Source organism: Tasmannia lanceolata, unplaced genomic scaffold, assembly GCF_043159265.1.
Source record: "Tasmannia lanceolata isolate RefF3 unplaced genomic scaffold, GAP_Taslan_0.1 ptg000023l, whole genome shotgun sequence".
NCBI classification, from domain to species: Eukaryota; Viridiplantae; Streptophyta; class Magnoliopsida; order Canellales; family Winteraceae; genus Tasmannia; species Tasmannia lanceolata.
The window spans coordinates 4,647,409-4,671,069 of record NW_027518700.1 but is presented as its reverse complement, the minus strand read 5'-3'; the positions used below and the strand labels follow the sequence as shown (position 1 = coordinate 4,671,069).

At 41.6% G+C, this 23,661-nt stretch overlaps 2 protein-coding genes across 2 annotated transcripts in view; one reads left to right on the top strand and one right to left on the bottom strand.

The window, feature by feature from the left end:
• Positions 1 to 9,935, bottom strand: part of HAF01 (HAC13 protein (HAC13)) — a 71,050-nt gene extending 61,115 nt beyond the window's left edge. The window contains exons 1-2 of the mRNA XM_077366792.1: positions 9,862 to 9,935; positions 5,382 to 5,450 (exon numbers count right to left, since the gene is read on the bottom strand). Of these exons, the coding sequence (XP_077222907.1) occupies positions 5,382 to 5,424 (43 nt within the window). The 5' untranslated portion in view covers positions 5,425 to 5,450; positions 9,862 to 9,935. The remainder of the gene's footprint in view (positions 1 to 5,381; positions 5,451 to 9,861) is intronic.
• Positions 9,936 to 16,893: 6,958 nt separating this feature from the next.
• On the top strand, positions 16,894 to 18,026 carry LOC143856832 (ubiquitin-like-specific protease 1A). The gene is made up of 4 exons (XM_077367130.1): positions 16,894 to 16,944; positions 17,028 to 17,270; positions 17,365 to 17,459; positions 17,539 to 18,026. Exons 1-4 carry the CDS (start codon positions 16,909 to 16,911, stop codon positions 17,702 to 17,704), a joined length of 540 nt encoding a protein of 179 aa, XP_077223245.1. The 5' UTR covers positions 16,894 to 16,908; the 3' UTR covers positions 17,705 to 18,026.
• The last annotated feature ends 5,635 nt before the right edge of the window (positions 18,027 to 23,661 follow it).

Sequence of the window (23,661 nt, the reverse complement as noted above, 5' to 3'; positions counted from 1 at the left end):
GGAGACTGAGATGGTCATACCTGCCTAATAAATAAATAAAAAGCAGAGAGCAAAAACGAAGATACAATCAATCAAAATCACAGGGTAAGGAAATCGAAGAGCTCCAATCCCATCCTAGAACTTCTGGATCGGTCTAAATGAAGACTCGCTATTCGCAGACCTCCACACATTCTGAAAAGTAATCGAATGGCTGTCGATCCAATCCAGTAATCGAATGAAAATGTGGTCGGCAAACTCACTGGCGTCAAGACATAAGGTGCAATGATCAATAATAAGTATCCTCTGACTCCAAAGATGATCCACCATGAGGATTTTATTTAGGCAAACCATCCAGGCAAGTGCACATACTCTAAGAGGGGCGGGCACCCTCCAAGCTCTGGTTGAAGACAAGACAATCCTGAAAAGCCTAAGGCATTGATATAAAGATCAAGCAGTGAAAGTGTCGATGGTGTCCCATATCCTAAATCTCCTATCATCCCCAGAGCAATTAATAAAAATAGCCTCCAGCGTGCTCAAAAAACGAGCCACCATGTCAACTTCTCTTTCGAAGAAATTCTTGTGAAAGCCAATCTTCCAACTAACTGTATTATTGATTCTACAAAAAGCCCCTCTCACCATACCCTCAAGCTCAATAGAAATTAAGAACAGATCTAGGAACTCCAATTTAAGAGACTTTTGGCCGCACCAGACATCATCTCAGAATTTAATTTGTTTCCTATGCATGCTCTGAAACAGGCAATCCCTTCATAATATTCCACGAAGTGGTAATCCCTCTGGGCCTATATTGATCAACTGGCTTCCAACACCCCCCCCCCCCCCCCCCCCCCCCAAAAAAAAAAAATCTTTCACCATATTTTCCAACTATCAACATCCCCCGAAGATGAGACTTGTCCTCTCGAAACAAGCGATCTATCTTTGCCATGAAAAAAATTTTATCTTTTTTTGTTCCATTAGCCCCCAAACAAGAAATAGGTCATAAGCCAAAGAACTCTGCCTTTCTCCCCAAGATAGCGACAATTGCACCCCTCCAAAAAAGCTGGGAATAAAGATGGAAAACCCCAACCCAAAACCACACTTTCCTAGCCAACTCATAATTAAGGAGAATATATGACTATAAGACCCATCAGCCAACATATACATCACATGTGTATTCACCAATTGGCACATATTCATCTTTAAGACATCGCTGGTATTCACTATCAACCTTTTGGGGATCCATAGTACAAAAAAAACTTTGAACCTTAGGTGGCGCACAAGACTCCCAAAGCCGAATAAAATTGAATGATGGGAGTCAGACCTAACCAAGCAATGGAAAGAAGAAAGAATCAACAACTTCGCTTTAGGATCCAATGCCTAAATCCATCTATCCATGGTGAAAGATGACAGAAACACCGCTTTTAAACGATCAAAAAGATTAACCAAAGATTATCTTCTCGTCTATAAAGTTGTAATGAAACAGCTAGGGGTTCAACACAAAAAAAGTAGGGTCAGATTGGGTGTCTTTCAGGTCGGGGTCAGGTTGGGTTTCCTAACCCGTGTTGAGTTCGGGTCAGGTTTGGGTTGAGGGCTTGGGCAACCCGTCCCGAGTGAAACCAGACATTTTTTTTATCATTTTTCTTTTTTTTCTTCTTTTTAGTTTTTAGTAAGCTTAAGAACTAAGGTTGGGTCGGGTTGGAATTAGGGCCGGGTTGGGTTCGGGTTGGAGAAAAGGGTTCCTTAGGTCGGGTCAGGTTGAGCCTCATCAGGTTGGAACTCGGGTCAAGTAGGGTTCAGGTTGAGTAAATGGTTCCTCGTGTGGGGCTCGGGTTGGCCTCAACCCGACCCAAGTTGCACCCCTAGTAACAGCGACGTGAAGTATACTTTTAAGTTTCAACAGAAACCGACACGAAACGACAGAAATGTTCCTATTTTCATCCTCACCGAAACCAAAAAAGCATAGAAAAACAAAAAGAAAATGTAAGTGTATTAGTTGTATACTATACCAGTATGTGTTACAAAATTATATTTATGTGAATTGTATGTTTAATGTGGTGTGTGTTATGTATAAATATGTATATGAATTACATGTCACTAGGTGTTTGATATTGTTAAACCATTTTTTTTAAAGCTATTGTTAAACCATTATGGGTTGGTTTTTTCTTATGTGATAGTTTTTTAGTATATATTTGTGCTTATTATAGCAATTCCTGGAGTTTTAGGTTAAATGTCCATCATTTGCATAGGTTTCCATAAAATTTTATTCGAACCCAACACGTTTTCATTTCCATCACAATCGAAACGCACATCAAAACCGAAAAACCTTGGACAAAACCACCGTACCTTCCACCCTCCAATAATAATCAATAACACAACTCCTTTCTCACACACTAATCTTTAGAAGCGCAGATAAGCAGCCATAAAGAAAATTAAACCAATTACAAATCCTCACAAAGTCGTATGCCCAATCAATCCCTCTCCAGTCTAAAGTTCTAAACACAAGGGACAACACGAGTGCATCTTCAACACTGCATATCAGATCCCACACTCATCAGCCACTACCCTTACCAAGCCCTTTTCTCACCCACCTTCATCTCTACCCTCCGTATCCTTTCCTATAATAATTCTTTTCAACAGGCAACTTGACTCCTCCCCCAATCTCCAAAACCTCAAGCAAATATTACCAATACCAAGACCCCCTTCCTCTCTATGCCAATAAAAAGCCTCCCACTTAACCAAATGCTTCATTATCTTGTTGCCCTCCTATCCCTTCCCAGAGGAAGTCTCTTTGGATCTTTTCAATACACTTGACAACCGACAACAAAATCTTGATGTAAAGAATGAAGAAGAGGGGGGCAAGCCCCAAGACCGAGATGGTCAAAACAGAAAAAGAGAGAGAGAGAGAGAGAGAGAGAGAGAGAGAGAGAGAGAGAGAGAGAAGAAAAGAACTCCAACGAGAAAGTAAAAAACCCTCAAGGATGGAAGAAATCAAAAAATTCTAGAGAAGCCATATCAACACCATCTCTAACATGATTATCAGCTCTCTATTCGCCGATCTTTTGACATGATGAAAGGAAATGCTAGAACCACAAATAAGATTTGAAATCTCTTCGAAAAAGCGGGCAAACCACCAAGGAGGGCGAGGAGAGCCTTTAAGCCACCGAATCACATTAAGAGAATCGCCTTCTACGACCACCTTGTCTAGGATTAGGGGATCCACCTTCCTTAGACCTTGGAAGAACACTCTCACCTCCGCCTCATTGGAATCGGCAATCCCAATGGGACCAGAGAGAGCCCACATAGTTGATCCGCTACCATCCCTAAGGATTCCCCCCAATCCCGGATGGCCCAGGGTTCAAAACTAGATCCGTTAAAATTAAGCTTGAAAAGAACAAAGCCAAGGGGGAACCACTCTTGTGCTATGGTCTCTCTTTGCTCATTGTCTCATCAAACCTCTCCCCAACCATGCCATAAATCCTAGGCTGATGTGAATCTGAATTGGGCCCAAGTGATGGTTAGAGCCAATATCTTTATATAGATAAAGATGGGACTTCATATTCCAAAGGAGCTTCCCTTTCTTCCGCCACGGAGAATATTGCCAACATTGCAATAGATCACCCAAACTCTGAGGAAATGAATAGGGCATTCCGAACCTTTCTAGTATCCTCCCCCAAACATATCTAGCCATCTTACAATGAAGGAACATATGCGATTCTCCCACCTCCACACATAAAGCGCGGTGATCAAAGATAAGCATCTTGTGGTTGCGTAGGTGATCCACGGTAAGCATTTTGTCAAGACAGGACGTCCACCCAAAAGCGCAGACACTTGGAGGGACTGGGATGTTGCACACTCTAGCTAGATGCAAAGGAGAAGAATCGGTATCTAATGAGTGAACAAAATTTTGATAAACATATGGTGTCCAAGGTTTTAAATTTCAGTTTCGAAATGCATTTCAGTCCTCTCCGAAACCGAAATTTCGGCTTCGAAATTTTGGCCGAAATCCAATGAAATAAAATTATGGCTATTTTATCTCCTAGAAAATTTTGACCGATATTACAGAAATTTTGGTAATTTCGGCTGAAATTTAGGTAATTTTGGCTGAAATTTTGGGAAAATATTAAATAATTATCAAAATCCAGATTTTTTGGGTGAAATCCCTTAAATTTCAGACAAAATTTTAGGACAAACGAAATTTTGAAGAAAATTTTGGCCAAAATAAACAACGATTGCGAGTATTATGAATTTCGATTTTGGTCGAAATTTAAAACCTTGACGGTATCTAGGAAGATTAGGTGCTGACGCCTTAATAAGGCTGATCCTCTTTCTAATTAGTCAACCTGCTCTCCATCTATATAGTTACTAAATCCCACAACAATTTTGAAGGAATACCCACCCAAGGAGGATCACAATAAAAGAAAAGGGAAGTTTATCCACCTTACACCCAATTCCTTCGCAGGTTCTACCGCTCTACTCCTCTATGTTAAATCTTCCAGGAATTTCCCGATTTATTTTCAGTCCTGACACCTCCTCAAACCATCACAGAGTAGATCATAAGTTTTCAAGTTACGCATTAATCCCCACAAAAAAAAATCAATATAACCATCCGCGAACTGCGAATGGGATGTAACAGATTACAGATCCCAATAGAAAGGCCTTCAATCAGCCCAATCTGTTCCACTCTAGAAATTGGTCTAGTTAGAGCTTATTTCACTAATGCAAAAAAGAAGGGAGACATGGGGTTACTCTTGCCTTAGACTCTGAGAGTTCTTGCAAACACCTGCTTCTTTTCCGTTCACGAGAAGAAAAAAATGATTCAACTTATCCACTGAACCCCAAACCTCATCCTTATATTAGATAATTAACAAACTCCTAATCCATCACTCATGCTTTTTGCCTTTTTCCATATCCACCTTACAAAAATTCCAAGCTTCTCTACTTATATCATAGAGTCAATGCACTTATAGGCAATGAACATGTCATCTAAAAGCAGAAATGTTGGATAAGGGGGGATGGAGATTTCATTTCCCAATAGGAAAAATTGAGATTTACATAAGAGCCCAAAATGTTCAAAAGTCCCATGAATAAAACTATGTATTTCGTAATCTACTGATGCAATCATATTAATTGGATACTTATGACCAAATGAAGGCAATATTAGACTCTTCTGTAACCTAGAAGTGTTGATGGGCCATCAACATACAAGTTATAATTTGCACTTTGCAGAGAGTGCCCATCATTTAATCTTTCCTCAAAAAGAAAACCATAAGAGGTAACAAAAAGGAAGAAAAGAAACAACACAAACAATTCATAGTTACAAATTTCCGATTCTTGCATGAACTCACACGAAACCAACAATGCATATTCACAAAATATAATCACTACTAATAATTTTAAATGAATACCTTCATCACGAATATCCTGCGAGACTCTGCCCAACTCCTCCATGCCTTACCAACAATCCTTATATTTTTCTGCATTCAAACCATCAAATTTGAAAAAATAAAAGGATAAAATCAAACCCTAGCAACCTAGCACCGATCGAAAAACCAAAAGACAATGTCTGTGAGCGATAAAACCCTAGAAAAGTAAAATGTATAAAATCAAACCCTAGCAACATAGCACCGATCGAAAAACCAAAAGACAATATATGTGAGTGATTGGATAAAACCCTAGAAAGGTAAAATGTATAAAATCAAACCCTAGCAACATAGCACCGATCGAAAAACCAAAAAACAATATATGTTAGTGATTAGATAAAACCCTAGAAGAGTAAAATGCTCCAACAGTTATAGAGAGATCTCTGCAAATTGAAAGAGAGAGAGAGAGAGGCGAACCAATTCAAGTTGAGATCGACGCCATGGAAAGAGCTGGGAGCTCGAGAAGAGATTAAGGAAAACAAAACCGGAACCCTAACCCTAGAATTTGAAAAATGGCTTTGGAGGAAAAAAGGGTTTTGCTCTTCTTCTCCTATATCGATGGAAGGTGTTTGTTTTTCCTACGAAAGTTTTGTTCGTGAAGATTTCATACATCTCGCCTCTCCCTGTAGTTCATAGGCGATGCGATTTATCTGTTTTAAGTCGGCTTGGGTTTTGTATATTAATTAAAAAGCAACAGATAATTTCACCCCCTATTTTTACCTTGACCGCCCCTTTGGGATAAATTACCGGATGAACTGGGGGACAGCCGGTTATGCTTCTAAGAACGCTTTTACAACAGGTTTCTGAAAAGAGAAAAGTACGGAATGCGGGCCGATGTTTAGGGGGGTTTAGTCGCACGGGATTTTAATGTGTGAACTTCTCCATATTGTCCATGACTCTTTGGGGACCGAAATTTGGGTAATTTCTATAAAATACTAATCATGCGATTATCATTGCAATTCTGCTTGGTTTGGCACAACAACAACAACACTGGTTGTAATTTTCCCATTCATAGATCAAATAGCTTGGAGGAAAGAATCCGTTACTCTGATTTACAATGAAAAACTTGCAGCCCAAAGGAATTGTTATAAGGAATAGTTTCAAGCGCAAAGAACCATTTCACACTTTCTGTTATAAGGAGCTTTCTCAAAACCCATATGTGAGAAACACATTTTTTGGCAACAAGTGCACGATTCAGCACCTTGCTGCCAATGGCTATATGAAAACTAATTAAAATAACCAACTAAAAGAGAAAAAAGCTTTACTCACAGCATAAAAAGAAAAAAGAAAAGGAGAAAAAAGGCACCAAGTTAGAGGTAAAATACAAAATTAATTTCTTGATCAAATAATCAGACTTCAATGTAGAATAAAGATGCCCTAAACTTGAAGGTCACTCCAATGCAATCCCCATTCAAGAGCAGGGTATCATGAGAAGAAAAGGAAGATGCCCTAAAATTACCAAAGAGGTATTTGTGGTTTTTTCAAGCTCTAACCAAGGGGATTTTCCTCCTGGATGATTCCTGGTTTCTCGCTGAGCTCAACCCAATCAATAGAAGCCGAGATCCTTGGAGAAACAGCAAGGGAGAGAGACCTCTTGCAGTTGGGAGAGCAACCAGAACCTTTGATGAAGAACGCAAGGAACCTGAACGAGACGAGAAAGGACGAAAACCCAAAATACCACCTCTTTGGGCGTGACAATTTGTTGCGTCGATTTAGTCATAAGCAGGAACTTGAAGGTCGCGTAGGGAGAGAATTCGCCCATTTCGGGAACTTGCAACTAACACAGGCTTTTAAAGTTCGTCCAGAGAAATGCGGGCCACTAACGCGAGATTCAATCAGTCCCTCAAAGGCCGTGAGAATCCCTTCTGACTAACCCCTTCCGAAATGGAAGGGGTGAGAGTTCGCCCATTTCGAAATGGAAGGGGTGAGAGTCCCTCAAAGGCCGTGAGAATCCCTTCTGATTTAGTCATAAGCGGGAACTTGAAGGTCGCGTCGGGTGAGAGTTCACCCATTTCGGGAACTTGCGACTAACACGGGCTTTTAAAGTTCGTCCAAAGAAACGCGGGATTCAATCAGTCCCTCAAAGGCCGTGAGAATCCCTTCCGACTAACCTCCCCCCCCCCCCTCCAAAGTGAAAATACATATTGCGGACACCTTTTAAAACAGGAACCAAAAAAAAAAGGGTTACACTTCAAAATCGAGTGGTCAAAAGACCCTAATACCCTTCTGACATCGACAGAGTCCTCCATTTTCATTACTACCTCTTAAATTAGCCTGATTCACGAGGCTTCTTTTGGTTCATTTAAATGTGTATCTGAACCGAGAGAACCTTGGGTTCGTTTCTATCTTGGCCGTCGGAAATAACTAGAGACGAATGGATCTTGACACGTGTTGGAAAACTTTTTAGAACCTCGACGTTATTGTACTTTTTGGAACACTGACGTTATCTTTTCTCACTTATCTTTTGCCTTAGAACGGTAGACGTTATCTTTTCTCACTTATCTTTTCAACACGTGTCAGGCATCTATCCGTCTCTAGGTATTTTCGACAACCAAGATAGAAATAATGGGTATGCTGATGGAAATAATGGTTACAAAGAGGGAAATAATGGGTACGCCGATGAAAATAATGGTTACAAAGAAGGAAATAATGGGTACGCCGGCGGAAATAATGGGTGGGTCAATGGAAATAATGGTTACAGAGAGAGCAATAATAGGTACGCCGACGGAAATAATAGGTACACCGGCAGAAATTATGGGTACAAAGAGGGGAATAGTGGGTACGTCGGCGGGTATGCCGGAGGAAATAATGGGTACGCTGATAGAAATAATGGTTACAAAGAGGGGTATTATTAGAAGACGCCACCATTTCATATTGATGTCCGCGTGTCGTGGATCTGACCATCTATTCATATTGGCAACGACCAAGATTAATGGAACCCAAGGACTCTTGAGTTCACAGAAAGATTTCAATCCAAACCAAACCGACTATGTATAGAGCCGCTAGCATTCCAAAAAGTTTTTCAACACGTGTCAGCCATCCATCCGTCTCTAGGTATTTCCGACGGCCAAGATAGAATCGAACCCATGGTTCTGTGACTTCTGTCGGTTCAAATACCAGACGAACCAAAAGAACCTCGTGAAACACGCTGACGTTTCTGTTGATGTCAGAAGGGTATCATGGTCTTTTTCCAACCCGATTTTGAAGATTAGCCCATTTTTTGTTCTAGTTTTAAAAGGTGCCCGCAATCTGTATTTTCACTAAACATCGGCCCACATTCCATACTTTTCTCTTATAAAAACCCTTCTTGGCTTCTTCTTCTTCTTTTTTTTGAAATGGACCCTTTTTGGCTTCTGTTTGGTTTTTTTCTCGGAGAGATTATTTTTTCACCCCAACTCTAGGATAATCGCCACACGGCCCACACTGATTTTTCTCAGTTTGTGGACTGTTATTGTTTTCCATGAGATTGTAGATATTAATGATGAAATAGGAGTTAAGAGAGCTGGGTTCTGATGCTCTGTTCTCTCGTCGGGAAAGGAAAGGGAATGGAAGGGAAGGGAAGGAAACTGACGTGGCAGAAAGGAAAGGGAAGGAAAAGAAACCTCACAGAAAACCTGTCAGATGAGCGTTTCGTTGCACAGAAACCTGACAGAAAGCTCCCAGAAACTTCACAAAAACTACAGAAATATGTGTTTCGTTGCACGGAAACTCAATAGAAACCTGTTAAACAGAAACTGTGACAAACTAACATGTAGAATTCTGAGTAACTAATACATTAAACCCAAATTCTGTGTTAAAAAAATCAGAAATGTGAATCTCATTACCATAAACCACTAAACCCTAATCCTAACCCTTAAACCCTATTTCCCATCACAAGAGAATAAATACCAAGCAAAATAAATATCCAGCACAAGAGAATAAATACCAAACAAAACATGTTGATTTGCAAAAAAATAATACGAACAGGTACGAACAAATACCCAAAATATTGTACCAAATACAAAGAAATGAGGAACAAATACCAACCCTAGATCTACCCAAAATATGAAAAAATGAGGAACAAATACCAAAAATATTGTAACAAAACTTGTTGATTTGCAAAAAAAAATACAAAAAAAATATTTGTAACAGATGTACCCAAATACAAAAAAAATACGGTAACAGAAGATCTATAAACCTTATTTCTGGAACCCTAAATCCATATAAATCATAAACTCTAACCCAAATCTGTAAACCCTAAACTAAATGCATAAAACCATAGACCCTAAATCCAAACTCGGAAACCCTAAATACCAAAATATAATGGGAAAAAAAAGATAAAAAACGAAACCTTAACTAGTAAATCCGAATCCCTACCCTCAAACCCCTTATCCGAAACCCTATATCCAGCAAAAAAATTCAGAGAAAGATAGAGATAGAGACAGAGAGAGTGAGGGGTGGAGAGAGGGAGAGAGAGGAGACTTACCGGACGGAGGTCTTGCGAGAGAGAGACGTCGACAGTGGCCTTGCGCGCGCGCGAGAGAGAGAGAGAGAGAGAGAGAGTATGGGTAAAGTCGGAGAAATATAGTGGTTTCCGATGTATGAGGTGGGGAAAGGGCTTTCCGTGAAATCGCGGAAAGCCCTTTTCCACGTAATTTTTTATAAATTTCCAAGTAAGTTATAAAAGTTTCCGCGGAAACTAAAGAACACGGTTTTTGGAGTTTTCCACGGAAAAAAAGAAAATTTTCGGCGGAAAAGTGGGAAAAGGAAACTAAGAGAACACAGCAGTAAAGGATAAAGAAAAAAAGGAAAAAAAAAAAGAACTGAACTAAAAGAGCAAAATAAAAAAGGGAGATGAGAAGGGACCGGTTTCGAATGCAAGGAAGAAGGGAGACGATTATACCGGAAGTGCCAGAGTTAAATGATATAGGAAATTAGACATAAGGGAGCCAAATAAAAGGCATAATATCAAAGGGGTCAAGGGTTTGTTGGAAATAACAGAAGGGGGTCAAAATTTGGATTTCGAAATTTCGAATGACGAGAATGCCCCTCTGGCAGAAACAGTGAAATGACTTAGAAAAAATAAAATAAAAAACATTTACGGTTTCCCTCCTCTCTCTTTCCTCTTCCCTCCTCTCGTCTCTGTTAAATTTATTTCGTCCTCTCCTCCCTCCGGCGATCTCTACGGCAATCACTCCGGCGATCTCGACGGCGATCTCGACCAAGGTGAAGTACGTATCAAACCTCGCATTTGAAGGAAACCCTACCTGGTACGTCGTTTCCTTCCCTTCCTTTATTCAATCTCATTTTTATTTATTTTTGAAGAGGAAAATCAGGTTGAGAGAGATGCAAAAGGGGGGGGGAATCCTTTTTCATGCTATATGTTTTTGATTTTTTTCAGTTCATATACATGTCAGTTACTGCATTTCCTCCTACAGAGTAAAATAGTTGTAAATGCTTTTAAATGTTGTTTGTTGCTGCTAGGGTTTTATGTTTTACATTAATTTGTGAAATGGAGAAACGTTCTGCTGTTTATTTATTGTAGGGTTTTATTTTGTACATTAATTTGTGAAATGGAGAGATGGGATTTCATTTCATACATGCGTATCCACCTACAGAGTAAAATAGAGTTGCATGCTACGGTATTTGTTGATGCTAGGGTTTAATTTTTTACGTTAATTTGTGGAATGGAGAAATGCGATTTTGTTTCATTTACATATGTTAATGCTAGGCTTTTAATTTTACAATTTGTGGAGTGGAGAAATGGGATTTCAAAATCACCTTCTTGAAAACCATGTAGAGCTCCCCTATATTGGCCTTGAAAACCCTCTTTTGGTACTAGTAGCTGGAAACCCTTTTCTGTGAACTTGGGGACCATGTTAGGCAGTTGATGGCCCCTCTATGGCGACTTCTTCTAGGTACTAATAACCCCTTTTTGTAGCTGAAAACCCATGACTTTCAACTTCAGGACTTTCTTCTGGATTTGATGGACCCTCCAAGGGTACTTCTTCTACCCCATTTGAGTGCCCATAATCCCTTCTCTAATACCATGCATAGCTCCCCTCGGTTGCCCTTGAGAAGCCCCCCTTAGGTACTAATAACCCATTCTTTGTAGCTGAAAACCCATGCCTTTCACCTTGAGGACCTTCTTCTGGATTTGATGGACCCTCTGAGGGTACTTCTCCTACCCCATTTGAGTGCCCATAATCCCTTCTCTAATACCATCCATAGGTCCCTTCTATTGCCCATGAGAAGCCCCCCTTACGTACTAATAACCCCTTTTTTATAGCTGAAAACCCATGACTTTCATGGACCCTCCAAGGGTACTTCTTCTACCCCATTTGAGGGCCCATAATCCCTTCTCTAATACAATGCATAGCTCCCCTCGGTTGCCCTTGAGAAGCTCCCCTTAGGTACTAATAACCCCTTCTTTGTAGCTGAAAACCCATGACTTTGAACTTCAGGACCATCTTCTGGATTTGATGGACCCTCCAAGGGTACTTCTTCTACCCCATTTGAGGGCGCACAATCCCTTCTCTAATACCATCCATAGGTCCCCTCTATTGCCCTTGAGAAGCCCCCCTTAGGTACTAATAACCCCTTCTTTGTAGCTGAAAACCCATGCCTTTGAACTTCAGGACCTTCTTCTGGATTTGATGAACCCTCCGAGGGTACTTCTTCTACCCCATTTGATGGCCCATAATCCCTTCTCTAATACCATGCATAGCTCCCCTCTATTGCCCTTGAGAAGCCCCCCTTACGTACTAATAACCCCTTTTTGTAACTGAAAACCCATGACTTTCAACTTAAGGACTATCTTCTGGATTTGATGGACCCTCCAAGGGTACTTCTTCTACCCCATTTGAGTGCCCATAATCCCTTCTCTAATACCATGTATAGCTCCCCTCGGTTGCCCTTGAGAAGCCCCCCTTAGGTACTAATAACCCCTTCTTTGTAACTGAAAACCCATGCCTTTCAACTTGAGCACCATCTTTGGATTTGCTGCACCCTCCAAGGGTACTTCTCGTACCCCATTTGAGGGCCCATAATCCCTTCTCTAATACCATCCATAGGTCCCCTCTGTTGCCGTTGAGAAGCCCCCCTTAGGTACTAATAACCCCTTCTTTGTAGCTGAAAACCTATGCCTTTCAACTTGAGCACCATCTTTGGATTTGCTGCACCCTCCAAGGGTACTTCTCCTACCCCATTTGAGTGCCCATAATCCCTTCTCTAATACCATCCATAGGTCCCCTTTGTTGGCCTTGAGAAGCCCCCCTTAGGTACTAATAACCCCTTCTTTGTAGCTGAAAACCCATGCCTTTCACCTTGAGGACCTTCTTCTGGATTTGATGGACCCTCCGAGGGTACTTCTCCTACCCCATTTGAGGGCCCATAATCCCTTCTCTAATACCATCCATAGGTCCCCTCTATTGCCCTTCAGAAGCCCCCCTTAGGTACTAATAACCCCTTCTTTGTAGCTGAAAACCCATGCCTTTGAACTTCAGGACCTTCTTCTGGATTTGATGGACCCTCCGAGGGTACTTCTTCTACCCCATTTGAGGGCCCATAATCCCTTCTCTAATACCATCCATAGGTCCCCTCTATTGGCCTTGAGAAGCCCCCCTTAGGTACTAATAACCCCTTCTTTGTAGCTGAAAACACATGCCTTTGAACTTCAGGACCTTCTTCTGGATTTGATGGACCCTCCGAGGGTACTTCTTCTACCCCATTTGAGGGCCCATAATCCCTTCTCTAATACCATGCATAGCTCCCCACTGTTGCCCTTGAGAAGCCTCCCTTAGGTACTAATAACCCCTTTTTTGTAGCTGAAAACACATGCCTTTGAACTTCAGGTCCTTCTTCTACCCCATTTGAGGGCCCATAATCCCTTCTCTAATACCATCCATAGCTCCCCTCGGTTGCCCTTGAGAAGCCCCCCTTAGGTACTAATAACCCCTTTTTTGTAGCTGAAAACCCATGACTTTCAACTTCAGGACTTTCTTCTGGATTTGGTGGACCCTCCAAGGGTACTTCTTCTACCCCATTTGAGTGCCCATAATCCCTTCTCTAATATCATGCATAGCTCCCCTCGGTTGCCCTTGAGAAGCCCCCCTTACGTACTAATAACCCCTTCTTTGTAGCTGAAATAGAGTTGATTTTCAACTTCAGGACCTTCTTCTGCATTTATGCTAGGTTTTATTTTGTACGTTAATTTTTGGGATGGAGAAATGCGATTGCATTTCATGTACATATCAGGTACCACATTTCCACCTACGGAGTCAAATAAATGCAAATGGTCGTCTGCTATTTGTTTATGCTAGGCTTTTATTTTTACAATATGTGGAGTGGAGAAATGGGTTTTCAAAAACACCTTCTTCAATACCATGTAGAGGGCACAGTTTATAGTTGATGGGCCTTCTTTAATACCATGTGGAGACCCATGTTCATTGTTGAAGCAGTCATGGTTCACTTGTTTTATCTTCGATTTCATTTATTAAATTATTGGTCCAATGGTGGTCATTGAATTCCAATACCTAGTGCTTATCTGCTTTGTTTCTCAAAAGGTCTGATGCTATAAGTTTTTTTTTAAATGCATGTGAGCTAATACTCGCCTGATGCCCATGTGGATGAGAATTTTAACAGACCTCCTAATCTGTTTTGGGGGTTTGTCCTTGTTGTTGTGCTTTCAGAAAATTCATATAGAACACTGATGGTTGCACTTATTGGTTAGCTCTTTTATTTCTTCTTTGCTTTGCTTCATATCTAAGAAGCCAGACCTTAGAGGTTACAGACATGATACATATTTTCAGGTAAGTATGAGAATTGTAATAATTGTTGGTTTGCTTGGTAGCTTTTCTTCATAATAGTACTGATTGGGAATATGAGTTTATGCTATGGATTGGATTTTATTGATTTTCTTGGTAATTTATTTTAGAGATGATGAAGACTAGATTTTTAATGATTGTCAATATAACTGAGTTTTTGGGTTATGAATTGATCTCGGTGATTTAGATTTGGTTGTTCATTGTTATACAGTTTTTATCCGGTCAGGAGCCATTCAAAGCCTTGAAAGATGGTGATGCGAAAAAGTGATAGAGTGAAAGTAACAAAACCTCCAAGAAGGACAGAAAGGAGTTTAGAAGGGGAGGAGACGAAAACTGCAGCTGTGAAGAAGAGAGGAACAGATGTAAGTGTGTATGTTGTTAATTGTATCAATGATAGTAAGTTAATTCATTTACGACATATATTTTGGCGATGTAATTTGTTTTGCAGGCTCCATACGTCCCAGCACGATGTTCTCCAGTTTCTTTCAAATCGGCAATGGACAGGATAAAGTTCAAGCCAGTCAATTTTCATGCCATAGAAAAGACTCCTTTCCGACATCTGTTTGGCATGGAGGACATTATCATGCACAAGCCTCTCATAAGAGCTATCCACGATAAGTGGACTCCCGGCACTAACACGTTCACGTTAGGGAGTATAAATGTCCCCTTCCTTCCAAGAGATGTGGCATTGGCATTAGGACTGCCACTTACTGGAGAGCGAATGGACGTGGTGAGGGTTCTGTCATTCGACAGGACAAAACCGCAACCTAAAGTGCCTGGCTGGCCATTTCCAGAGGCCAACGTCAAGGCATCGGTTATTGAGAATGAAATTACAGCATTAGTTAGAGAACGCAATAAAGTTTCGATAGAGAAGACATTGAAATATGTTCTCCTGCATCTTTTTGCCTCTGTCCTTTTCCCAAAAAGTGCACATCGAGCTGACGAGCTCTTCTGGCCCTACATCGACGACATAGGAAACATTGGCAACTATAACTGGGCGATGGCAGTGTATGACTGGCTCGTAGATTACCTAGACAGAGTCAGCAAGGGTGGCAGGTACCTTGGTGGCTGCTCGTTGGTAATTCAGGTAATTTGGACTCATGACATTTAATATTCTAACCGTGCTGTTTATAGTTTGATTAACATGGTGTTTCGTATGTATGCAGGTATGGTTATACGAGCATACCACATTTTGGATTCCCACCAATCCAACTGCTCGTCCACGTGTCCTTAAATGGGACTGGAAAGCAAACGAATCAAAGACATATCGATTAGTGGAGCAGAAGCAGATAAAGAAATCAGAGGTGAGATATGAAAATTTTGTTAACGTATATATCAATACTAGTATCTTGATAACTGACTATGTTTTCCAAAAATTCAGGTGGTGGTGACATTGAAAGTATCTCTGTTAGAGAAGTCACAGTACCTACAGGATGAGGTAATGCAGTCGAGCATGACTATGTTGCGTACGTTATTTTATTTTACTTATTGATTTTTTAAATTTGATCATTGACTGTCATGTTTAAACATTAGGATGTTGATGAGACAATGGAAGTCGATAAGGAACAGTTGGAATCCGAGGGGATAGTTTTGGGAGTAGAAAGTGAAATGGAGAAAGGAAGTAGTGAAGATGAGTCGAAGCATATAAAATTTTTGGCGAGAGAGGGAGATGTAATTGATAGACAGTGGCAGATGATTACAGCGGCATGGGAAGAAATAAGAAAAAGAGAGGAAGATGTTGGAAAAAGAGAGGAAGATGTCAGAAAGAAAGAGGAGGATTTGAAAAAAGGATGGGAGCGTATGCGGAGAACAAATGAAGGGACTGGGGGAAGAATGGAGGGGGTTGAGGAGGAGGGGGTTGAGGAGGAGAGGAAGGGCGAAAATGCATCTCAAGGTGCACGATTCTCTTCGCAGCTGTGCAAGGATTGGACGGATTTAGCTGACCTTGGATGTGACATGGATGCAGCCGCCACCCTAATAGATGTATCGGCTCAGAACCCCAAGTCACATGAAGAAATATTCGGCACCACAGACGGGGTGATCCTTAACCCTTTACAACGATTGTTCGAAATGGAGGTGACCAAGGAAGAGGCACCATCTACTGAAGTTGAGATGAAAGTGAGTGGTGTAAGGGATGAGATGGTGGATTCCGAATTAGGGAGCATTGTGAGGGGTGTGAAGATGGATGGAAGGAGTAGGAAACCTGGGAGAGCTAGAAAAAGCCCCTACTATTCAGGGAAGACCTGAAAGAGGAGGCAGAAGGAAGGGAAGAAACAGGGGGAGGACCCCAACATACCTAAACCACCGCCCAAGAAGAAAGGGGATGACGGGAAGATGCGTAAGGGAAGGAGAACAGCTCTGATAGAGAGACTTCTAAAGCATGATAAAAGGCAAGTAGATGTGAATTATATTATACCATGATTTAAGTTGATCAGAATTGAAAATTATTAACTAACAATTTAATACAATTTTGCAGTGATATCCTCATGGAAACGGATGATGTACACCTAATAGCTGAAGACCTACAACATCTATGGAATGTCAGACAATACCTTACTGGCACTGTAAGTGTCATTTTTTATCATTAATTTCTACATTACTGTAGGGAATAATGTACATCTGACATTTACTTCTCTTCCTTGAAGATTGTCGATATATATGGGAAGCACGTGCAGTCCTCCAACGATGATGGGTTAGCAGATCCTACAATGGGGGGAATTGTCTTCGTTCCATCGGTGGTACATGTAAGTGTTATTTCTATCATCCCACATTGAGGTTTACATAAGATTTTATCTGTAGTATCCCATTGAATTCCTTTTTTTTATAGGGAACTCTTACTGCAGTAGGGACCGAAGTCACTGAGGTCCAGAGGGTAGAAAAGTGGAGGACAGCGAAGGACGCTCTGCACAGTAGACTTATAAACCACCACCTCGAAGCAGTAAAAATGGTACTATTACCATTATGTGAAGACAACCATTGGGTTCTCCTCATTGTCGATATGGTCAACAAAATCTTCCACGAATGCAATTCCTGTAAAGGAATAGAGTTCCAGGAAAGAGCAGGATTGACCGTAAGTGGGTTAGCATCTTTAATGTTTTCCTACTTATAAATCTATACGTATAACACTTATGTTTCCTAAACCTGTCAATGTTAACCACTTGCAGGTTGTGTTGTTGAAGGAGTACTTAAAGGAAAGGGGCTGTGATATAGACCACTTTCAATATGCGCAGATGGAAAATTTCCCACAACAGGCCAATGGGTCAGTATATTAGTATATTTAAATGTTTATTTTTCTAGGCTATGATTTTGATTCGCTCAATACAACTGTTGTTATGCAGGTTCGACTGTGGTTTGTTCGTGCTTAAAGCGATCGACCATCTGTATGCAAATGATCCATTTACTTTCAGCAAGTCTGACATTCCCGCTTATCGGCTGCAGCTCTGCGAAAGATTCTTGCGCGGAGAGTTTGGGGACTGTGGTGATTTCCTTAAGGGGGATATATGACTGAAAAATGAAGAACCTCTCTTCAAGTTCTGATGGATGTTGTAAACATGGTGGACATTGATGGTCTTTCCAGTGAAGTTTTCTGTGTATTTGTAAGCAAAATGGGGTAAAATGGGCTACATTTATTTGTTGGGCGCATATGTGTAGGACAGAAAGCAGGGTGTAGAGACACAGAGGGAGGGTTTGTTTGTATCTCAGCATACTGACAACTATGTATTTGTAATGAAAAATCAAGTTCTGTGAAGTGATGGTGGTTGTGGCATTGGGTTCATTGCGAAATATGGTAAAGGTCTTTGAAAATCATCAAATATTTGTTCATAAAGTTTTGGAGGAATTTATATTTCTATTGGATGGAAATATGATTTATTTGTAATTGTGGTTATTCTCTCTACTTTATATTTTCATCGTCATAGTTGGCAATGGGACCCCTGTTTTTTGTGCTTTTCCGGTTTTGTTTGGTTGGTTGAACTGTTGGGAAGAAAAAAATTCTTCCTCAAAGTTGTTCATAAATTGCACACTTAATTTCTTACAACACCCACCCTCTTCTTTCCAAATGGACTTTCCACCCCACACCATAGGATGATCCATAACGTCCATTTGATGGGCCACAATTTCAATAGTTTGTGTAGCAAAAGACAATTCATACAAAATAAAAATATAAAATAAATGGGTTAGCAGATCCTAAAGTGGAACCTCCAAGGATTCTCGGAATTCCGAGACAATGTCTCGGAACTCCGAGATTCGGTCCAGTATAATGTGAAAACAACCGTCTATTCTCGGAGCTCCGAGAAATTTTCTCGGAACTCCGAGATTCGTACCAGTAGACTAAAAAAAAACCTGTATATTCTCGGAGCTCCGAGAAATTTTCTCGGAACTCCGAGATTCGTTCCAGTAGCCTAAAAAAAAAACCTGTATATTCTCGGAGCTCCGAGAAAATTTCTCGGAACTCCGAGATTCGTTCCAGTAGCCTAAAAAAAAAACCTGTATATTCTCGGAACTCCGAGATTCCTTCCAGTAGCATATCCAAAAAACCTGTATATTCTCGGAGCTCCGAGAACATTTCTCGGAAGTCCGAGATTCGTTCCAGTAGCATATACAAGAAACCAGAAATTGTCGGAGTTCCGAGAGTAATTCTCGGAACTCCGAGATTCGGGCAATGGAAAAAAATTTTTTCCTTTTGTTCTCGGAACTCCGACACAGTGTCTCGGAACTCCGAGAATCGGCCCAGGAGCTTCATAACCCTGGACCCGGTTCCTTTTTTTTTACTTTACTTTTCTTCTCTTCTTTCCCTATACCTAAACCACTTCTCTTGAAACCGTAAGTCCACTTTTTCTTTCGTTCCGTCATTTTCTCCCTACATCTTCCTCCAAAACCCTCTTCTCCCTTCCAAATCCCTCTCTTCTTCCTAAAACCCTAGCATTTCACCCTTTTTTCGTTTTTTCTTTCTTCCCTTCTCTATTTCTCTTTTTGGCCTCCATTTTAGGGCTATTTCTCTTCTACTTTACATATCACTTTTGTCTCCATCCATATTTCCTGTCACCATGCCTCCTAAAACCAAAAATCTCAACATCGGAGGCTCCTCCCAAGTTGAAGACCCCGAATACGTTCGTGAAGAAGTTCCCGACGAAGAAGGGCCTTCACGGAAGAAGTCCAAGGCCAAGGCTGTGGCTGCCGAGGTTGTGGCCAAGTCCTATTTCACTGGGGATAAGGCGAAGAAACTCTGGGACGACGTCGGCACTAGGCGCGTCCTCACCGGTAGGTACATTGATCCCCTGTCCTTGAAAATTTTGATTTAAAGGCCAAATTTGATGCTCTTCATTGGACACCCATCCTTCACATTAACGAACCCGTTTACCCTCGATTGGTGCGTCTCTTCTATGCCAATCTCACCATTTCCCCTTCCTTCTTCAAAATCGAATCTAAGGTGAAGGAAACTGTCATCAAACTCACCTATCAGACTTTTGCCACAGTATTTGGGATTAGCCATGACGGCCTCTTACACTAATTTTGGCCGGACGATGGGACGCATGAACTTGATGATATTGATCATGACACTGTCTATGGGCGGATAACACGGCGCTACCACCCTAATATGCCCGTACAATCTGCCGACCTCATTCCGGTTGCGCGCGTGCTCCATAACTTCATGTACCACATCTTCATACCTCGTGGTGGGATGCGTGAAGCCGTAAGACCCTTAGAGGCATATATTATCTACAGCATCCTAGAGGGCCGCCAGCTTTGTCTGCCATATATCATGTTTCGCTTCATGTTTCAGACCCCTGAACGCTACCGATCTTCCTTGCCATATGGCATGATTCTCACCTGTGTCTTCCGGCACTTCGGCATCACCTTGGATGGAGAGATGACCATGACTCCTACTGCCCCGTTTGATGTTCCGACATTTAACCGCATGGCTCTTAATGAAGCAGCGATTGACATCGATGTTCACGATGGAGGAGGCTATGAAGCCGAGGACCAGCCTGGACCGGCACCTCAGCCTTCAGAAGATACATCTCAGTTCTGCACTCGCCAGGATTTGGCTCACATGCAGGAGGCCATTGAGCGATCCATGGCCTCTCAGTTTCAGCAGTTGTCTACCCATGTCGACTCTGCGATTTCGACTCGCTTCCACACCATGACTTCCCACTTTGATGACAAGTGGGCCGCCTATTATCGCTACATCTCCAGTGGTCAGTGGGGCCAGGCGCCGGGCAGTTCTTCTCATCACCCACCGCCTCCTTCGGAACAGTAGATAGCTCTAGTTCTCTGATGATGGATCCTGTGTTGTTCAAATTTCTTTTTATATTAGCCTTATCTATATGTTTCTATAGTGTTTGGATTATCAGTTGGTTGTATGGATCATATTTAGGTAGTTGCTTGGATAGTAAGTTGGATCTTTTTGGGATGTATTCCGTTTTATATAATTCTGTCACTGTTATGATGTGTCGTGGATGCTATGTCCTTTGAGTGGTTGTACGCACTTTCATTGGCTCACACCTACTCTCTTTCCTTTTGTTCCACCTTTTTTGGTGATGACAAAAGGGGGAGAATATTTGAGCTCCCAAGTCATAATAATATGCATATATTAAGGGGGAGTAAAGCTCTATGCTCCATTTTTTTGGGACATCAATGCCCATGAAACGAACAAAAAGGTCAATAAATAAAGGTTGCAAAATGACAAACTTTATTGCGCCCTTTCTTACCAACAGGGAAAAGCTTTTTGCAAACTTTTTTGCAAAATGACAAACTTTTTGCAAAATGAACAAAAAGGTCATATATATACAACCAATTTAATTTTCCAGTTCTTGAATTTTCTTACCAGCAGGGAAAAGCTTATTTTAACAATGCTTGCAAGGTAGAACTCATTCGAGCTTCAGAAAACTGGGCAGCCTTCAACTATGACAACCCATTCCACCTTAAGAAAACAGGGTTTCCCTCCAAAAATTACAGTATACCAGTAATTACAGTATACCATTAATTACAGTATAACAAAGAATACAGTATTCCACCTTCAAAAAATTGGATTTCCCTCACAAAACTGGGCAGCCTTCAACTATGCACACCACTAATTACAGTATACCATTAATTACAGTATAACAAAAAATTGAGTATTCCACCTTCAGAAAATTGGGTTTCCCTCATAAAACTGGGCAGCCTTCAACTATGCACACCACTAATTACAGTATACCATTAATTACAGTAGGGTCCAAAAAATAGAATATTCCACCTTCAAAAAATTGGGTTCTCCTCAGAAAACTTGCCAGCCTTCGACTATGCACACCACTATACCTCAAAAAATTATTATATACAACAACTAATTACTGTGCACACTTTCAATTAATCCACTTCTCCTCCTTCATCCAACTGGAGCCTCCAATGCATTCTCCGCGGAATAATTACGTGAAAAAAGGAGCTGCACAAGGTACACCCGACCTACAACACCACCACCACACCGAATAAGTATGGAATCGGGGATGTTCTATACTACTTATTGACCTCAATATATTACGTATCATGTACCTATTGAAAACGGGGGCAGATGGTCCAATGGAAGATTCATCAGGGAGTTGTCTCTCCATGGGAGGTTCTCTGCAAGTCCTTTTGTTGTGGCCTAGTTTTCCTCAGATCGTACATTTGCGATGCACTCCACTCTGCAATTCGCGGTCAGTTCTTCTCGTTCGCGGCCGTCCAGGTGGTCTTTTCGCTATTGGAGGTAATACAGTCTGCAGAGGTTCTGAAGGCAGTTCCCATTGAGTGCGATCTACTGTAGGGTGAAGCACCTCACAGTACGTTTCCCGATACATCTGTATACGAAACCATTTATGGCAATAATCGTACTCATCAAAATCTGTGATGGCAATGGCTGCCATGGCATGTCCGCACGGAAGCCCAAGCGTTTGGAACTCACGACATGTACAGGTTTGTTGCAGCAAGTTTACGACATCATGATGATCACGGGACCTTACTTCAAATTCGTGCACACCTACTCGATAAGCAGTATATCGGCGACCCTGTTCCCTGGCCAGTCCCAAATGTTTTTCTGCATAATGCGTGCACTTTGTTTCCCATTGAAGGCCCATCGCTTGACGTTTCTGTATGTATTCGGAGCTCTTAAAACGAGTCAACTCCACCGCAGCTGCAATCGGCAATTTTCTGGCATCCTTTAGCACTGCATTGTAACACTCCGATCTATTGGTGGTCAACACATCATATCTTTCCCCCTTGAAGTAGAAACTAGCCCAGTTTTCCTTCGGAATAGCGGCTATCCAGTTGTGTGCATTTTCATTCCTCGCCTTAATTTTTTCCATTGTGTCTATGAAAACACACTCTCTCAAAGCCCTAGCAGCTCTCCAGAACAATTTCTTAAGTAAAGGGTCTTTGAAGTCGGTGTACAGATTGGCGGCGAGGTGACGCATGCAGTAGCTATGGTTTGCAATAGGCATTACTTTAGGCACTGCTTGCATCAACCCCTTTTGTCGATCGGAGCACAGGGTCAATGCGCCTATCCTCTCAGGCAATACGTGCCACTTCACCAAATAGAGGAACCAGCACCAGCTATCTTCGTTCTCAGTCTCGACAACACCAAAAGCTAATGGAACTAAGCCGTTGTTCCCGTCTACCCCAACTGCGATCAGTAAGATTCCAAGATACTTTCCACGTAGATGCGTCCCATCGACCAAAACTATCGATCTGAGTGTTCGTTGGAAAGAACGTATGCTGGGACCAAATGCCCAGAATAAGCGAGCAAATTTATCATCTCCCCCTGGACGTAGATCTCTCGCAGTGCAGGGAGCAAGCGGTACGAGTCCTCCACATTTCCACACTTTATTTCAAGGATGATGTTCATCGCAAGGTGTGCTCTACGGTAGGTCATGGTTATACCCCAGTGCGACTTCATGTACTGTCGTATGATCCTTGTCCCCACATCTTCTGGACGGTCAAATAGGGGTAAGCATGTCTCGGCAACCCATGGGGATGTAGCTAGATGATTATCATTGCCCTTTAAGTGAGATGTACACGTATGGTCGCTCACAAACTTCTTCACTAACACATAAGTCATACGGCTAATGCCTGATATACGCCACTTGCAACCTGGTTCTTTGCATACAACGGCATACTTCTTGGGAGTTGACCGTGACTTCTTGAACATGAATCGCTGCCGAATTGCATACTCCTTAACGGCCTTCTTGAACTGCTTCATATTTGGATACATAGCCCCAACAGTTAACTCATCGAACTGAAGATTATCTGCATCTACCTCATCAGCCCCAACATACATGTCGTCTACTTCCAGTGGCCGACTTGTGCCAGCAGGTAGAAATGGCCAACCATTGGCGGTAGGGGGAGCCACTTCTGTTGGCTTAAGATTTTCACCAGAATCTTCGTTCTGATTTTCATTTCCATTATAATTTTCAGGATCATGGGCGGCCTCATCACCCTCCTCATCCTGAACC

Bases quoted from the DNA above. Each gene is read 5' to 3' on its own strand.
- LOC143856832 (XM_077367130.1), top strand. From the start codon at position 16,909: ATGGGGGGAATTGTCTTCGTTCCATCGGTGGTACAT. The intron at 16,945-17,027 runs GTAAGTGTTATT...TTTTTTTTATAG, and splicing joins TCGTTCCATCGGTGGTACAT to GGAACTCTTACTGCAGTAGG. The intron at 17,271-17,364 runs GTAAGTGGGTTA...AACCACTTGCAG, and splicing joins AGGAAAGAGCAGGATTGACC to GTTGTGTTGTTGAAGGAGTA.